Source organism: Arabidopsis lyrata (genome assembly GCF_000004255.2).
Source record: "Arabidopsis lyrata subsp. lyrata unplaced genomic scaffold ARALYscaffold_1, whole genome shotgun sequence".
NCBI classification, from domain to species: Eukaryota; Viridiplantae; Streptophyta; class Magnoliopsida; order Brassicales; family Brassicaceae; genus Arabidopsis; species Arabidopsis lyrata.
This window is the reverse complement of record NW_003302555.1, coordinates 4,110,105-4,127,900: the sequence shown is the minus strand read 5'-3', so window position 1 is coordinate 4,127,900 and position 17,796 is coordinate 4,110,105. Positions and strand designations below refer to the sequence as shown.

General features: G+C 35.7%; 5 protein-coding genes and 1 pseudogene across 5 annotated transcripts; 4 read left to right on the top strand and 2 right to left on the bottom strand.

Moving 5' to 3' along the window:
• Positions 1-23: 23 nt before the first annotated feature.
• LOC9328641 (U-box domain-containing protein 18) lies at positions 24-2,928 on the bottom strand. Its single transcript, XM_021015210.1, has one exon. It carries the CDS (start codon positions 2,395-2,397, stop codon positions 304-306), a length of 2,094 nt encoding a protein of 697 aa, XP_020870869.1. The 5' UTR covers positions 2,398-2,928; the 3' UTR covers positions 24-303.
• Positions 2,929-3,151: 223 nt separating this feature from the next.
• Positions 3,152-4,983, top strand: LOC9328640. The gene has a single exon (XM_021013182.1). The coding sequence runs from the start codon at positions 4,085-4,087 to the stop codon at positions 4,442-4,444; it is 360 nt and encodes a 119-aa protein (XP_020868841.1). The 5' UTR covers positions 3,152-4,084; the 3' UTR covers positions 4,445-4,983.
• A 1,609-nt stretch (positions 4,984-6,592) lies between these two features.
• On the top strand, positions 6,593-8,656 carry LOC9328639 (probable xyloglucan endotransglucosylase/hydrolase protein 33). Its single transcript, XM_021013178.1, has 4 exons — positions 6,593-6,868; positions 7,233-7,333; positions 7,490-7,698; positions 8,143-8,656. Exons 1-4 carry the CDS (start codon positions 6,631-6,633, stop codon positions 8,549-8,551), a joined length of 957 nt encoding a protein of 318 aa, XP_020868837.1. The 5' UTR covers positions 6,593-6,630; the 3' UTR covers positions 8,552-8,656.
• A 1,084-nt stretch (positions 8,657-9,740) lies between these two features.
• Positions 9,741-12,913, top strand: LOC9325881 (nucleobase-ascorbate transporter 8). Its single transcript, XM_002892530.2, has 14 exons — positions 9,741-10,149; positions 10,243-10,340; positions 10,423-10,599; positions 10,698-10,798; positions 10,891-10,966; positions 11,053-11,112; positions 11,193-11,383; positions 11,455-11,554; positions 11,639-11,725; positions 11,801-11,859; positions 11,972-12,063; positions 12,145-12,222; positions 12,320-12,480; positions 12,563-12,913. The coding sequence occupies exons 1-14, from the start codon at positions 10,029-10,031 to the stop codon at positions 12,779-12,781; spliced, it is 1,620 nt and encodes a 539-aa protein (XP_002892576.1). The 5' UTR covers positions 9,741-10,028; the 3' UTR covers positions 12,782-12,913.
• LOC9328638 lies at positions 12,876-13,780 on the bottom strand (annotated as a pseudogene).
• A 2,542-nt stretch (positions 13,781-16,322) lies between these two features.
• On the top strand, positions 16,323-17,732 carry LOC9325880. Its single transcript, XM_021013181.1, has 3 exons — positions 16,323-16,937; positions 17,023-17,123; positions 17,274-17,732. The coding sequence occupies exons 1-3, from the start codon at positions 16,646-16,648 to the stop codon at positions 17,379-17,381; spliced, it is 501 nt and encodes a 166-aa protein (XP_020868840.1). The 5' UTR covers positions 16,323-16,645; the 3' UTR covers positions 17,382-17,732.
• Positions 17,733-17,796: the final 64 nt, after the last annotated feature.

Here is a 17,796-nt window from a genome sequence, read left to right as displayed (position 1 = left end):
TGCAAAATTAAAAAGTTAGGTAATTTTTCATTGTAATAGTTTTTATTGATCCATTTATATCCAAGAAATACAAATAATTACATTGTGGACTATGGACACAGCTTCTTCTTTAAAAATCTGAAGCTTATGCCATCCCAGGTAGCTCTTTTGTTTATTAAAATAAAAACCCGAGCTAATATACAAACACTAAACCATTTACGTAAGAAATAATAAAAGAATTTCACCCTTAACCAAAATTATTTAATTTCCTTTTTGGTAAATAATCAACTCTTTAAAATACTCAAGAGTTACTTTGTACCGAAATCACCAGGCGTGGACGAACCGTCCTCTTTGAAGATTCGGTTCAACCGAACCGGTTTTCCTCTCCTGGAACTCATGGATCATTCTAATAAGCGCACTAGCTTTCTTGCTTCCTCCACATTCGCCGTTACTTAACACCGTATAAAGAGACCCCATTACCAACGTGTTCTTTACCAGAACCCCAACAACGTCACGTCCTCCGTTAAGACACAAGTTCAGAATCAGAGCAACACAATGCTGCTTCACCGCCGCCGGAGAATCTTCCGACGAAGACAAAATCTTTACCGCGAGTTTCAAACCGCCACGACGAATCACCCCAATCGTCCCATCAGGATACTCCGCAAGCTTCGCCAACGTCGCTAAACAATCCGCCGTGAGTTCGCCGCTAATTTCTTCCGATCTCAACAGATCAAGAAGAATCGGAACAGCTCCGGCGGCGAGAACACGCCAATGATTATCGGATTGCATTAACAAACCCATTACCGCAAGCAACCCGTTACGTTTTGCGGAATCGCCGTAATCTTCTCCTTTAACGATATTCATCAATCCCGAAATCGCGTCTGGATTCTCTCCGATCGATCTGCTGTAATCTTCAACGGAAGAGAGATAAAACAGAGAAGAAGCAGAGTATAGTCTCGTCTCTGTTTTAGCTCCTTCGTTGAGAATCTCTACAATGATCTTCAACCCTTCTCCGGCAATCTTAGATTTTCCGGTAACGTGCTTGGAAAGATTCAAGATCCCAGCCATTGCGTTTTCTTGAATTCTGGAATCTCCGGAGCTAAGAAGCTTTAAAAGTGGAGTTACAGCACCAGCTTTAACCAGACAAGACCTATTAAAACTACTTGTCTTGGTCTGAACACGAATCTCTCTCACGGCTCTGTAAATCATCTCTTCACTGCCATTGATTAACTCTGAAGTGAGAAACTTTGCGATGAGTTTCCCAGCTCCCTTTGAAGCCAAACTCTCCGGCGCCACGTCATCTTGAGTCCTCCTTCTCCGGCTAATCCCCGCCAAAGTGATGCCGTTTGTTTTGCAATGCTTTCGAATCACTTGCCTCACGGATACGTTATCAACCAACTCAGTACTCGCCAGAATCTTCCCGGTTTTAGGGCACGTAATGTTCCCGGATCCAAACCATTTAGTGATGGAGCTCCGATCATAAGTGTGCCCTGTTTCTATAACCACAGGATCCGCCATAATCTCTAGAGAAATTGGACAAAGGAGATCCTCAACTTTCAACCCTCGAATCAAGTCTTGATCTTTCATGATACCATCGTTGTTATGATGATCATCATCATCTCTCTCGATCCGTCGAAGTATAACGCATCTGCAATAGCATATGAATCCCATTAAGCTACTGAGAAGCTCGACTTGAACGTTGCTCTTCTTCTTCTTCTCATCTAACCGCTCTGCAGCTATCTCTTCTCCGATAAAGTTGATCTCTTTAACGCAATCTCCCCATTTTCTGATCCCTACGTGATCCAGGATCCGGTTTATCTCATCTGGATCCGGGACGACTTTGTTCGCAAACAGAGCAAGGATCCGATTAACAGAGCTCATGGCCCGTTTATCATCTGTTTCAAGTTGGACTCCGTACTTACGGGTTTGCCACACCACTAAGTCAATAAGCTCGTTGACTTCGCTCGGTAAGTCAACGGAGGCGACAGGAAACGCACTAAGGCTGGTGGAAATGGATCGAGTCAGGACCCGGAGATGATCCGAGACTTGATCCGAGTTCATCATCATGCATAGTCTAGCTCCGTCTCTTGTGCAGTCTTCAAAAAGGAACTTGAGCTTTTGGAAGCTGACGTGGATCTCCTTGAGGCTCGACACGGCGGCAGAGTTGTGGAAATAGCGTCTGAAATTTCCGACCCGGATCCGGATCTCTTCGAAGACAAGAACTAGGTTTCGGATCCGCCTAAGAGTATCTCTGAAGCTTTGTTTATTGGTGGAGAAGTGTTTAGACTTAAATGTGAGAATGTCGCCGGCTAGTTGAATAAGTGAGTCCAGTAAGGTGACTATGGAGATTGATTCGCATGGTTGCACAGCCGGAAAGGTCAAGATCCGACGACCAGACCCGGTTTTCGTATGGATCATGCTGCTAAGACTTATAGATCAAAGTTTGTTTTTGTATGTTTGTGTTTGTTTCGAGTAACACGGCGACATGGAAGGGGGAAATATATAAAGAGTTGACAAAGGTTTCAAGTTTCAACTTTAGAGACGTGTGGCAATATGTCATTGGATAATGGTTCTTGGAAACCCTGACCACTGACAGAGTGCCACGTGGGATCCGTCGAAAACGAGGAAGAGGTTGCTTCGTAGATCGTAGTGGAGTGTGTGAGGATCCACGTGGTCACGAAGTTACGTGCATGGAGTCTGCCGACATTTGGTACGACCCATGTGTAGGACTTAATTATATTTCCTCCAATTTTTTATTTTTTTTCGATTATTTCAGAAATTCTTTTATTTATTTTCGGTGTAAGTGATTAAATTTCATGACTTACAGAGACCGATACTATATTATCTGATGAATTGTATGGATTTCATTATTAAAAATTGAGAGGTTTACCTAAATATGGTTTTTGGATTTTGTGATAAAAGTCCAGTTTAATTTGTTAACTTGTCGTAGGTTGTTTATCCATATCTATATTATATACATAGTCTCTTTTATTATATATATATATATATATATATATATATTTTATTTTTTAGTCTTCCACAAATAATCACTCGTAATCAATAGAAACTTACGAAAAACATGATTACTTCTTTTGCTTATGTTATCAATCGAATTTAGTATGTTCTTTAAATAGATATATTTTGGTCTATAATCACATCATTTTACAAAACGGTAGGATTTTACGTGATAAATTTAGAAATGTGTTTAGAATGGGCACGTAGAGATTGGCGTTGAAGCTCAACTAATGGGGTGGGTTATTCATCATATCACTTCCGAAAATTCACCATGGAGATATACGTAAAACACATGAAAACGATTTTTCTGCCCTTCTTTGAATTGTAGAAGACAATCTTGTTTGTAGTCCTTGTGCAAAGATAACCATTAACCATCATTTTTGGCATTATCCAAAAACTCTTGTCAAATTCGAAGCCATGCCGATCTGTGGAAGCTTCTTCACCTTCATTTTTGGTTGATTATTGCGAAAATATCATATTTTATTTTGGATTCTTATTAGGTTTGTTACCTGATATGCTTTAAAGAAGCATATTTTCCAGGTACTCTTTAACTCATCAGTTAGGATTGTCAATTGCGACTTGCGAGAAGGAGTTGTTATAATATTCGGGAACAATGGCCGGTTGCGTTATTACTGGACCATTCTTTTTTAAAAAAAAAACTGCAAGAGCCAATTATTTAGGGGAAAGTCAACGGTTTGATAATTTATGGACTCGCTTTCATATTTCACTTTTCCTGCCACTTTGTCCTGGCTGTCCCATCACGAAGTTTCATTTAATCCATTTATAGCAAGAAGCAAATCGATTCGAATCAAATTAAAGTCGAAAGACTATAAACAGATCTCATTGAGATGTACCGGCTTAGTTATCGGCCGTTTATTGCTTAATTAATGTCGGCCATCGCAGGTTTTGATTTGGAAACGGCTAATCAAATACGTTAGAAAAACTCAAAGATGTTTTGATCATGATACTTAATACCATAGCATCGTTTCTTTTCGTATAAATAAAGGGGCAGTGATCTTGTTATTCTCCATCAATCAAAAATTAACAAACTTCACATAAAAATACATTTTCAGCTACAAGTATTCTCATTATGTCTCTCAAGAATGTTCTTCTTCTTCTAGTGGTCGTATGTGTTGTAGTCTCTACGAATGCTCAATTATTACCACAATTTCCCTTTCCTTTTCCATTCCAACCCACTCCCGGCATGCCTGGATTACCCGATATTACAAAATGTTGGTCATCAGTGATGAATATTCCTGGATGCATTACTGAAATTTCTCAAGCAATCTTGAATGGACGGTTTAGCAACATTGGTCCCGCTTGTTGCAAAGCATTTTTGGAAGCTGAAGCCAATTGCATGCCTAAAGTTTCATTTAATCCATTTTTTCCTCCTATGTTGAAAGAGCAATGTTCACGACTTGCAGGCTCACTTCCTCCTACCACAAAGTAAACTTTTAATTAGCATAATTATGTTGATCGTTTAATGTTTTGCCGTTTTCTGTCTTTTTAGTTGCTTTTGTCCTACAATGTTATATCCAAGAATTCCAATAACAGAATTACAGCAATATCTCAATTAAGATTTTTCTTTCAGTGCTTTAGTCATTATTTGATTATGAACAACAATACTGTTTAACAAAGTCACGCCTCATCAAACATCTCGTCCATTACTAAGTTAATGTTATAGTTATTTAGATTTTTGAAAGAAAACGTACATTGAGCCAACACTCTTTTGATCCTTCTCTCCGCCCATCACATACACTTGGCCCATCCTCATTGGCCCATAAGCCCACATGATCGTTTTTCTCACGGCAAAGGCAAACCAACTTTGTCGATTTAAAAAAATTTCATCTAAACACAAAATTTTCGTTGATCGTCCTTTATCAGGGAGTTCAGGACTAGGGTCTTGCATCGACCATCATGAACCAAGCAACAATACCAAAAAGTTAAAATTTTCTTCGCTTCCACATTAAAAACAACAAAGTTTTATACCAACACCTATGTTTTTTTTTTTTTCGAGTGACAATTAAGAAGTTCAGACCCATTAAACTTTAGTTTCTACAAAGACATGTGCAGTGTCATATACTCACATTAGTTACCTGTTAAACTCCTACACAATGTTTGCATGTTGACAAAATTAAATTCTCAAGGACATCAGATTAACAGTACGATTATATATACTCGCCAATACCGGTCCTATTAAGTTAGGAAAATCTAAGTAATTAATTTCAAATAATAGTATAGATCTCGTAATCTTTATAAACGTATGATTGTGTATTTTGGAGTTTGTTAGGGTGACATGATCAAGATGAGAGGATACGTGATGTTGCGCCGAATTTAAATTATACACAAAATAACAATGATAATAAGAATAAAATCAAGAAGAGAACAAAAGAATAATAAGACATAACTATCAATTATATAAATGAAAGCTGAAAATGCCGATTTGATTGGTTGGTTAAGGTTTGATATGATGAACCATCTGTAAATTGCCAGCCTGACTGTTGCTGTATTGATTTTGCATGTCAACTTGTTTATGTTTACATCATATATAAACTCTCTTGTCCTTTTTCCGATCCTCTTTTTTTTTTTTTTTTTTTTCAGTTTATTAAACAGAAATATAATTATTTTAACATTTTTATTAAAAAAGATATAGTGTTATATTTTAACTATTATTTTCAGCTTAATCATTTATTTCTTTGAAAAGTAACTATTGTCAAATATAAAATTTTCATAAGAAAATATGAGTTTGATTTAGATATCAAAATTTTAAAAGAATGAATGTAATTTTCAAATTTCATAATGTTTAGAATACTCTATCAAATAATTCCAAAAATACAGTCGGTGTGTTTCGGATGCAATTAATAAGCATGACAAAAGGTATATCAAATTCAAAACTATTATTCTTATAGAAAAAGAGATAAAACCAAACATGGCAAAAGATGAAAGGAGAAGTCAAAGCATGGTATAGCATTACCATGCCCACTTCATCTTCAAGTCGTTTATACACGTTAACGTGTGTGTGTGTGTGTGTTTATAAAATAAATGTTTACTCTTATAATTAAGTTTAGTTAATCAAGCAAATCCTGAATTTAATTGTATCAAATCAAACATAACAACTGCATTCTAATTCAATGAAAGGGGAAATAGAATTGCCCACATGCATATGTCTCAAACGGTCTTAAACCTGAAAGAAATTGTGTGTTAGTCTGACATGTGCTGTTGCAACATTAATTCAATGTTTTCTTTTTGTCATTATGATCCTATAATAAGAAAATTTCTGAAATTTGATTTGATTCTGAACGCGAATGGTGATTATGATAATCGGAAATTCTTAAAAGGAGCCAACGTCAGTCACATGAATATTTTTTTATATATGTTTTTTTAACATGTTAAATAGATTAAGACATTTATTTACGAACATTCTTCAGTAAACAAGACAAAAAAAATCCATGATGGTGGATTCTTTTCTAACGAATAACAATCAGAGCAGAGGTAAGAAGAGCCAGCTTGTGTACAACTCATTTTGCAAAGTACCCAAATGACCCCTCCCACTGTCCCACACTACCTCTATATATACACACTGTCTGACACACAAACTAATTAGTCAGTAATCAAAAGTATCAAACACAAACGAAAATGGCGTCTTTGAAGAAGTACAAAATGAAGATTATGTGGGAAACAGCAGTTGTGTTTTGTCTTTGTTCATTGTCTTTGGTTTCTTCACACAGCAGGAAATTCACAACACCAAACGTGACACGCCTCACAGATCAATTCACTAAGATCACCATTGAAAATGGCTTCGTCAGACGTTTCGGAGCTCATAATATTCAGGTCAATGGCTCCCTCGCAAAGCTCACTCTCGACAAATCCTCTGGTAATATAACTCTACACTGTTCTGTTCTGTTTTTATTTCCTCTGTTTTCTGATGATATGTATATTTTTGATAAACTCCTAACTAGTTATATATGAAAACACAGTTAAGTTACTTTCACATATACTCTTTAATACATATAGACAAATAAATGGTCGATTCGCATTCTCCAAAAGGTTAACATTTTGAAAAGTATGATTTCATACTTCATAACCTTTTATTGTTAAAGGAGATATCAAACTTACATTTCTTTTTGATGATTTCTTCCTGTATATTATCCACAAAACTATATATATATATATATATATATATATATATATATATATGTATGTGAATACTTATATATATAATATCGACATATTTGCAGGAGCTGGGTTGGTGTCAAAGAACAAGTATCACTATGGTTTCTTCAGTGCAAGACTCAAGCTTCCCGCTGGATTTGCCTCTGGTGTTGTGGTTGCTTTCTATGTACGTATAATATGATTTATAGTCTCTTGAATCCAAAACTCAATTATAATCTCTAGACATGTAGCTTAGTAATGTATATATAGGTACAAATGAAAAGAGTTGATCATCAAATATAGTTCTTTTAAAGAAATACTAATGTATATTTTCGATATGCAGTTATCAAACGCAGAGAGTTATCCAAAAAACCACGACGAGATAGACATAGAATTGTTGGGTAGAAGTAGGAGAGATGATTGGACGATCCAAACGAATGTGTATGCAAATGGAAGCACGAGAACTGGAAGAGAAGAGAAGTTTTACTTTTGGTTTGATCCAACGCAAGCCTTTCACGACTATACCCTCATTTGGAATTCCCACCATACCGTGTAAGTCACCACACTCATGACTATGATCATCTTCTTCTTATTTTTCTTAAGAATTAGTATCATTTATTATCCATTCAAAATCAAGAAAAGGAAAAGTTATGGGCCAAGAAAAGTCAAAACAAACAAAAACATTATATATAACATATATTTTCTGAATTGACATATAACAATACATTAATCATCACAATGACCATTTTTTTTGGTAAGCATCACAATGACCATTTGTCATCTACTAAAGTTACAAATTAATAAAGTCCACCTAATGCATGTTGACAAACAAAAACAAACACACAAGTAGATATTTAGGGATTGGTTTTAAATACTTACCAATATTTAGGTAAACAGATAGAAACTCAATATTTCTTTCAAATATACAAACTGTGGTCATTATTCAGGATTTCATATTGTTCTGTCAATTAATTAACCCGGTGAAACGATTTACAGATTTTTGGTAGACAACATTCCGGTTAGGCAGTTTCCGAACCGGGGAGCCTTCACAAGCGCGTACCCGTCTAAACCGATGTCTCTATACGTCACCGTTTGGGACGGTTCAGAGTGGGCCACTAAAGGTGGTAAGTACCCCGTCAACTACAAGTACGCCCCATTCGTGGCTTCCGTTGCTGACGTGGAGTTAAGTGGCTGCTCCGTTTACAACGGCTCCTCTATCGGGTCCGGGCCATGTACCAAGTCGGGCGGGTCGATTTCGAGCCTGGACCCTGTTGATGGTCAGGATTTTGCCACGTTGTCGAAAAATCAGATCAATGCCATGGATTGGGCTCGGAGAAAGCTAATGTTCTATTCTTATTGTAGTGATAAGTCGAGATACAAAGTCATGCCTGCTGAGTGCAACTGATTTTTAATTTATATGTTAAAAGTTAAAACACACAACATTGTTACTTTATAATTTTACTTAGGATACTAGCGGTTTAAAGTAATGTTTCAAATTTTCTTCTTCTTATATTGCTCTTCAGTTGTTCTAATATTTTCTTACACCAGTGTTATATAAATAATAAAGTTGTCTCTTCGTCAGATTTAAGCCCCTTAATTAAAGGGTATACATTATATGTTGATAAAAGAGTTGTGAATATCAGATCTTAGAGGAATTGATAAACTCAAGTATTTGGAAGTTTTTCTTGTTTACGAAATGATTATAACACTTGTCCAAGTTTGAGTATAATTTTGTTTTGGAACATTTTTCTTGTTAGTAGTTAACAAGTATTTGGAACATTTTTCTTGTTAGTAGTTAACAAGTAACAACATCGGGTTTCAATTATTTTTTGTTTTGTTAAAAGGGCCTGCAATTAGATTTGAGAAAATAAAAACTTATAGACCCAGCCCGAAAAGTGTTTTCTGGGAAAGACCCAATACATGAACAGATTAAATAATAAAAGCCCAATAGAATTAAACGCAAATACGTAATAACCCAATGTGAATTGTGAACCATCCGATAGTTTGAGATCAGACCATGGGATTTCAATTATGCTATTTCACATTTTAAGCAGAGGGAGGGAGGCACGTATATTTTTACTCTTAACCATTTATTTGTATCCACAAGAAGATTGCTTATATTGCTAATGTACCGCTAATTCGATATAGGTGCCTCATCACTCTCGAACAAAAAAACCAAGAAAAAAGAGAAATAATGATTCACTCTATTTCACCCGTCAGAAACGACAGAATCTACTAGACTCATTGTTCTTTTAAGCATTTTTGACAGAAACGTCAAGTAAGAGAAATAATGTGAAGACCTATCTAACTTGGTTTTCCCTTTTGAACTTATTCATAAATGATACGAAAGTTAAGAAACTTATTTACTAAAACATTTTTGCACTTATATACTAGATTTCTACTTTTGTAGTCAATAATCTTTTTTGTTTTCATAGAATCATTTAGTTGACTAGTAGTTATTTTTTTTTTTTATTACACCATTAAATAATAAAAACTACTAGACTCTCACGCTCTATTCAATGCAAAGGTTTAATTTGGTTTTGCCATTGGCCTCTCTTTTGGTTTCCTCAAGTAGGATTCTTTCTTCTCAAAGTCGTAACGTAAACTTACAAAACTCTTTCTTTTTCCATAAAACGTTCCTTACATTTATTCTCTGTCAACACTCTTTTTTTTTGGTTTTTACCCTTAGCATCACCACCTTCTTCTTTCACTTTCAGTACTTCCAAATATTCTACTATTTTGATTTTCACCTCTCTTTTGTGGGTTTGTTGAAGATCCACACTTAAAGTTTCCACCATTTTTATTTTTTTCTGAGCTTCCCACCTATATAACTTATTTTCTTGAGTTTTTGGGTTTCACCGGAAAGAAGAAGGATAGAAAAAATGGTAGGTGATGGCGGAGGAAATCCAGAGCCACCGCAGAAGCAGGAAGATCTTCAGCCTCATCCGGTAAAGGATCAACTTTACTCTATCACTTATTGCCTCACAAGTCCTCCTCCTTGGCGTAAGTTCCTCTCACAGTTTTCACTAATCATGATCTAAATTTGTGAAAAAGTCTAAAGATTTCTAAAATTGACCTTATGTTTGTTCGGATCAGCTGAGACAATACTTCTGGGGTTTCAACACTACTTGGTGATGCTTGGAACTACTGTTCTCATTCCAACTATGTTAGTTTCAAAGATTGATGCAAGAAACGTAAGTCTTTTGCAGAAAATTGTTACGGAAACATAAAGACTCTCTGGTATATAAAAATTGTTGTCTTCTGTCTCAAATGCAGGAAGATAAGGTAAAGTTGATTCAGACATTGCTCTTTGTGTCTGGAATCAACACGTTATTACAAAGCTTCCTTGGGACTCGTCTTCCTGCTGTCATTGGAGCTTCTTACACCTATGTGCCAACCACAATGTCAATCGTTTTAGCTGCTCGTTACAATGACATTATGGATCCTCAAGAGGTTGGTGAAGGAAATCAAGTTACACATTTTCTCTGTCTTGTGTAAGTTTGGTTACTAATTGAACTAAGTGTACTTTTTTTCTTGATGAGAAAATATAGAAATTTGAACAGATCATGCGTGGAATCCAAGGTGCTCTTATTATTGCCTCACTACTTCAGATCCTTGTAGGTTTCAGCGGCCTTTGGCGCAATGTAGCTAGGTTAGAAATCGATACAAATAAAGAGTTTCCTTCTGTTTCTTGATGATGGTGTTTTCAGGTCTGCATTGTTAGTTTTTATTTCTCTTGTGTAGGTTTTTGAGTCCCTTATCTGCGGTTCCTCTTGTGGCATTTTCTGGCTTTGGACTCTATGAACAAGGATTCCCTATGGTATGCACACATAATCGATCTCTAGAGTCCGCATTCTCGGATAGTTTTTACTTTCAGCTCGTGAGTTTGTGTTCTGCATATTACAGCTAGCAAAATGCATTGAGATTGGACTGCCTGAGATCATACTTCTTGTCATATTCTCACAGGTTAATACTCTTGCCATAACCTGAAAAAAACACACACACATTTATGTGTTGTTACCAAACCATTTTGTTGTTGTGTGCAGTACATTCCTCATCTGATGCAAGGAGAAACATATTCTAACTTCTTCCACCGGTTTGCTGTGATAATCTCAGTGGTGATTGTATGGCTTTATGCATACATTCTCACCATTGGTGGGGCCTATAGTGACACAGGAATCAATACTCAAATCAGTTGCAGAACTGATCGCGCTGGTATCATTAGCGCCGCTCCATGGTATATAGATCATAAACTTGTATCCTTTAGTTACCTAGACCGGTTTTTAAATGCTAAGGTTGTTGATGCAGGATTAGAGTGCCTTACCCTCTTCAATGGGGAGGACCTCCAACTTTTAATGCAGGGGAAATTTTTGCTATGATTGCTGCTTCTTTCGTTTCTCTCGTTGAGGTCTAAATCTATCCTCGCCTTTTTTACTACAACCTGAGACAGATGTGCATCTGTTTGAGTCTTCTTGTGTGATCAATGGAACAGTCTACAGGGACATACATTGCTGTATCGAGATATGCAAGTGCAACGCCAATCCCACCTTCTGTGCTTGGCCGTGGAATCGGTTGGCAGGTAAAAACACACGCACCAAAAAGACATTGCATCATCCAAACTTTCTCAATGGTAATGAGGTTCTCTGTTTTGAAGGGATTTGGAATTCTTCTCTGTGGATTATTTGGAGCAGGAAATGCAACATCTGTGTCTGTGTAAATACAGTTTCATCTCTAATCTACAAAACAAAAGCAGAAAAAGTTTTTCTTATTCGAAAACAACAATCTTTGTCAGATGTTGAAACCGTTTCTTGATGATCCTTTGTAGGGAGAATGCCGGTTTGTTGGCTGTAACGCGCGTTGGTAGTAGAAGAGTAATTCAAGTATCAGCCGGATTCATGATCTTCTTCTCCATTCTTGGTATTTCTCTTAGCTACTACTGAACTTACAACTCTGAAGCTTTTACATACATAAAGACAATTGATTCACAATCATTTTCAGGTAAATTTGGGGCCATATTTGCTTCGATTCCAGCTCCTATCATCGCAGCTCTTTACTGTTTGTTCTTCTCATACGTTGGTACAGTTCTTGAAACTACTGAAACAGACTTGTTCGGTTTTTGTTTTTGGAACCACAAAGAACACATGTCGTTGCTCAAAACTGAAATAAATTGCAGGTGCGGGTGGTCTAAGTCTAATCCAGTTCTGCAATCTGAACAGTTTCAGAACTAAGTTCATTCTTGGATTCTCCATCTTCATGGGCTTATCAATACCTCAATACTTCTACCAGTACACAACTTTTGAAAATTATGGACCCGTTCGAACATCCGCAACATCTGTAAAACACTAAAACCGCATCTTTTCAACATCGAAATCATCAGGATAAACTAATGCTCAAATTGTTCTTTTTTTCTTTGCAGTTCAACAACATTATAAACGTTCCTTTCTCATCTAAAGCATTTGTTTCCGGGATTTTGGCCTTCTTTCTAGATATGACATTGCCTCCAAAGGACAAGGCGACAAAGAAAGATCGAGGACTAGTATGGTGGAAGCGATTTAAATCGTTCAAATCTGATAACAGAAGCGAAGAGTTCTACTCTTTGCCTCTCAATCTCAGCAAGTACTTTCCTTCTCACTGATGAAATGACAATATATATACTTCAAGAAACAGAGTTTTATCAACTCAGTATCCTGTTTCCCGCGCTTGTTTGATCTCACATCTCTACTTGTGTCCTAAAATAATATGCCATGAGTTTGCTTCAAAACGTTAAGAACAGTACTAAGTGCTCCATCGGATTCACTCTCGTCCGGTAGCAACTTGGAATCTTCCTTAAACTGTTTGCAGCTTGAAGCAAAGAATTCTCCATATTTCTTTTGCCAAACAATCTTCGATTCATCGACAAAAAGAACAGCTTCTTCGTTTCCCATCACATCAAGACTCTTCTTATGTCTCACCGTACCATCATCACGAGAAATAATCCGATCGCTGAAATACTTTCCTTTAGGATCTAACAACTTTAGCCATCTCTCTAGCATAACGTCTATCACCCTTTGTGTATATTATATACATCTCAAACACATCGTTTGCTTCTTTTAGAAACGTTCGAACAAAAGGTCTCAGTTTAGTCATCAATCCCATAGATTTGACCGAGAAGAGAAGAAGATTGTTTCTGTCTAGGGTTAGGGTTTTCAAACAGTCTTCATCTGTTGTCATGTCATTGATTCCGGTTGAGTTAAGCAACGTGTGGTATAAATCGAGAACTAGGTATAGCTTTTTGTGGCTTTCCATGATTCTCATATGGGATTTACAAATATGGCCTTTAACCTGTGTGTATATATCGGAGCGAAACACCAGTTTCTTCTAGTTTCTTGCCACACACGAAACACATATTACCGAAGGACCTGGGTGCTTGTAATCTTGTAAATTCGGTCAAGGGTTTCATGCTACTCTTCTTCCAAAGTTGATGTGGGATTGTGATTTTACTTCTTAAGTGCAAGGAGCTAGTATTTATAAAAAATAAGTCTCAGGTGTCCTTTTCTTCCCAAGTCGATGTGGGACTTGCGACTTCCATTTTAATCAATTATTGGGCTTTTGTTGGATTTGGGCCTAATTCTGTTCTCCAATTGCTTTGAGATCCAGTAACATTAATTAACAAAAATGTTATATATTAATAATACTCGTTTCAAAATATAAAACATTTTGAGTCGTTTCAAAATATAATACTTGTTTAAAAATATAAGTCGTTTTCAAGTTTCTATACAAATTATATACTCCCTTCGTTTCAAAATATAAAGCGTTTTGGAAAAACTTTTTTGTTTCAAAATATAAGTCGTTTTCAAGTTTCTATGCAAATTATATATTACTTTAATATTATAATTATTTTTATTATGCAGTCTCTTTTATGATTAGCTAAACTTTTAAAAAGTAGATATTCTTAATCGGCGTGCTTTTAGCTAAAACGCCTTATCTTTTAAAATGGAGTGAGTATTACTTTAATATTTTATGATTATTTTTATTATAGAGTCTCTTTTATGATTGGCTGAACTTTTAAAAAATATATTTTTTTTAATCGGCGTGTTTTCAGCTAAAACGCCTTATATTTTAAAATGGAGGGAATATAATTTTTGAGTGAAATCTTCCCTCGCAAAATTTTGCATCAAAGTTTTTTTTGAAGCAAGAAACATCATAGCTAGTGGACATGCAGTCGAAGCCTCGAAGGTAACTTTAGTGAGCGTCGTTTTGCCTATGCTTCAAATTTTAAAATGATCATCTATGTTGTTTATAATTATAATTTATAAATTTCGATAATGATGTGCTTTTACTTTTACAACGAGACTAATTTTAATTTTGACGAAAGTACACACACACTCGCTTTTTAATAGATTCATGTTCATGCATGTGATCAAAAGTTCAGTAGTAACTAATAATTGGGATCCGAAATTTGTCAGATATATTCATTGATTAACTATTAATGGTTACTTTAGTTACTAGGTTTTGTTTGTGTTTAACAAAATGGTATTATTTAAACTTACGATGTTAATTGTTTACCATTATCAAAACACTTGCGATCGATATTGGCCCTAAGAGGGAGCGAAAGGACATAACTCACAATCTTAAATCTTGATTTGTTACGTGGTGGTTGCCGCATGACGTGTTTCGGTCTCTATAGTATTTTTTTTTTTTTTTTTTGAATAACCGCGGGTTTCTCAAAGGCTTCCTAGACCCAATGACTAATCCCACGAGACTGGCAATTCCCCTATGTAAACCTGCCAGTAACCGTAGCTTGAACCCTGGTGGCGGAAGTCACAGCTGTGACCCCTTTACCACTAGGCCACAAGGCCCGGTTAGTCTCTATAGTATTAACACAACATTATAATTAAAAACCACGAAATTGTAACATAATGACTAAAAAATCTACGAAATAATAAAATTGTCCGTTGTTTACATCAACATGAAAAGTAAAACTAGTCGCTGCGAGTAAACCAAAGAAAGAATTGAAGTTTCTCTCTATTATTTTGTTTTCTAGACCAAAATCCTTTTAAAACAAAGTTGGAATCTTGATTCATGGAATGTAATTATGTAAGTTATGTAACCTCTTTGGAAGATAACAAGAACCAGCAAAACTAATTACACTTGGTTAATCTAACCACATCTATTACATTATAATTTCTTGAACTTCACTTCTCTCACGCCTAAAAGACTTTAGCATTTCACTCTATGCATGCGCTGTTTTCAATGATTAAAGTGCTGCCATTGAAATATTCCTTCAAAGGAAATTAAACATTTGATGCCATGGTATATAAAAAGAGAAGAAAATAACAAGAGAAATATGCGACAATATAAGAAAAAAATAAAAACAGATCTATGTTTTCTCTTTTCTAATTATGAATGAAGTAGATTATACATCAATTTAGGGAGATGATATATAAAACAATGAATCCTTAGTGGAAATGCATCGGATCTTGCAAAAGAGAAAACAAAAGTCTTCATTACGTTTCACGTATAAACGTTCTGTTTTGCCCGTTGACGAAAACAATCTCTTGTTTTTCCTTATTACTAGAGTATTATTATACCCAAAAAACTAATGATTTCAAACCTTAAATTTTGAAGACATTACAACATTATTTTATTTTTTTTGTCATCCGAAATTAAATTAGAGCTAAAAAAACTATTCCTAGAAAATATTGTTTACATATTGTGATATTACAAAATCATTCTAAACTATAAAAAACTATTTTAATATGGTAAAATAAGAAGCGTGGGACAAATTGTGATTGTTACATTTAGATCGATTCAATAGTATAATTTAACTTAATTCAATATAGAGGATTTACTCTTTCAAACAATCACAAACCATACTATAGAGTATACTCCCTCCGTTTCACAAAGAGTGTCGTTTTAAGGTTTTATTTTTGTTTCACAAAGAGTGTCGTTTTGTATTTTTAATGTAAAATTTTGAATAAAAATCTAATTTTAACCTTATTTTTTTTAATGTATTAATAAGAAATATAATTTTGTTTAGTATATTAATAAGGGGTATAATAAAAATTTTGATAGTTTTTTTAATATATGAAAAAGTATAAAATGATACTATTTGTGAATAAGAAATAGTAGCAGATATAATAGACATCTTAATCATTCCTTCAATTGTCTAGGCGTCACCACCTGTCCAATCTAACTGACTTTTAAATTCCGACCATGTTATTCCTATTCAATTCCCAATGGCACTAACAGTCAAATCTAGATTAACTATAATAATAATACTCATAAAAAACTCTTCTCGTAACAAATAAAATCACAATATAAAATTGGGGTTATCACATGTTTATAAGTAAAGCTAAAGTGAGAGAGTAGCAGAGTGTGTGGACCTACCGACTCGCCGGAAAACTTTTTCCTCTCTTCTTCTTTCCCCTTTTTCACAGAGTCTCTCCTTTCTACTCTGTTTTCCTTTTTCTTCTTTCTTTTTTTTCTTAATTATCATCAAAAAACTCTCCCTCTGAATATGGGGAATTGTCAGGCGGTGAACGCGGCGGTGCTGGTTCTACAACACCCCGGCGGGAAAATCGACCGGTACTATGGCTCTGTCTCCGTCAGCGAGGTCATGGCTATGTATCCTGGTCACTACGTCTCTCTCATCATTCCTTTAACAGAGGAGGAAGAGAGGAATATTCCGGCGACGGTGAAGGGAGATGATAAGAAACAGAGGAAGGCTGTGAGGTTTACACGTGTTCAGCTTCTCCGGCCAACGGAGAATCTCGTGCTGGGTCACGCTTACCGGCTCATTACTTCACAAGGTTTCGCCTTTTGCTTCTTTCTTTTGTTTTCTCCGCGTGTGTGATTGGAGTTTATGACTATATGGTTATATTGAAATGTTAGCAGAAGTGATGAAGGTTTTACGGGAAAAGAAGAGCGCCACGACGAAAAAGCATCAGATTGAGACGACGACCACGTTGAACAAGTTGTCGGAGAAGAAAGTCCCGGTAGGATTTAAAGACATGGGATTTTGCTAAAAGATCTATCTATCTTTACTCTGTTTTTGAATTGTAACACAGATAACTGTCACCTCTTTCGTCTAAATAATGGAGATTTAGACAAACAAAGTTAATGGGGGTTTGTGTTTTATTTGATAGGAGAAGAAACAAGGGAAGCAATTTCGTGTGATAACGAATTCAACTTCCCTTTTAAAGTCTAAAACATGGAGGCCATCTCTTCAGAGCATCTCCGAAGCTACGAGCTGAATGTTGTTGGTTTTTGTTCGAGGGACGAGAAACAGTATCTGGATCTAGAGTTGAGAACCTGATCTGAAACTGTACTGAATAAACTTTGGTTCTGTTCCCTTTTTTTGTTTGCCTGGTTATTACAGAGGATGAAGTGTAGATCAAGATGTGAAGAGATAAGTACAGAGAAAACTCAAGAGAGTCATCAGAACAGAGCTTCTTCTTCCTTTTTTTTCTCTCTATCGTCGATGTATATATTTTCGCAGATGGAGAAATCGATGGAAGTTTGTAAGAAGTGTGGTTTTGTTGATGTGAGATTGATTCAGAGGAAACAGAGCTTCTGAATATGAACAAGAAAGAGCTTTTATTATCTTTCTTTTTCTAGTTTCCAGTCGTTTGGACAAATTTACACCAAAAGGTTTTGGATCTATTAAGT

Coding starts and splice junctions, on each gene's coding strand:
- LOC9325881 (XM_002892530.2), top strand. CDS start 10,029: ATGGTAGGTGATGGCGGAGGAAATCCAGAGCCACCGCAGAAGCAGGAA. Junction 11,726..11,800: donor GCCGTGGAATCGGTTGGCAG/GTAAAAACACAC, acceptor TCTGTTTTGAAG/GGATTTGGAATTCTTCTCTG. Junction 12,223..12,319: donor TTTGTTCTTCTCATACGTTG/GTACAGTTCTTG, acceptor AATAAATTGCAG/GTGCGGGTGGTCTAAGTCTA.
- LOC9328641 (XM_021015210.1), bottom strand. CDS start 2,397: ATGATCCATACGAAAACCGGGTCTGGTCGTCGGATCTTGACCTTTCCG.
- LOC9325880 (XM_021013181.1), top strand. CDS start 16,646: ATGGGGAATTGTCAGGCGGTGAACGCGGCGGTGCTGGTTCTACAACAC. Junction 16,938..17,022: donor CCGGCTCATTACTTCACAAG/GTTTCGCCTTTT, acceptor AAATGTTAGCAG/AAGTGATGAAGGTTTTACGG. Junction 17,124..17,273: donor TGTCGGAGAAGAAAGTCCCG/GTAGGATTTAAA, acceptor TTTATTTGATAG/GAGAAGAAACAAGGGAAGCA.
- LOC9328640 (XM_021013182.1), top strand. CDS start 4,085: ATGTCTCTCAAGAATGTTCTTCTTCTTCTAGTGGTCGTATGTGTTGTA.
- LOC9328639 (XM_021013178.1), top strand. CDS start 6,631: ATGGCGTCTTTGAAGAAGTACAAAATGAAGATTATGTGGGAAACAGCA. Junction 6,869..7,232: donor CACTCTCGACAAATCCTCTG/GTAATATAACTC, acceptor ACATATTTGCAG/GAGCTGGGTTGGTGTCAAAG. Junction 7,699..8,142: donor TGGAATTCCCACCATACCGT/GTAAGTCACCAC, acceptor AACGATTTACAG/ATTTTTGGTAGACAACATTC.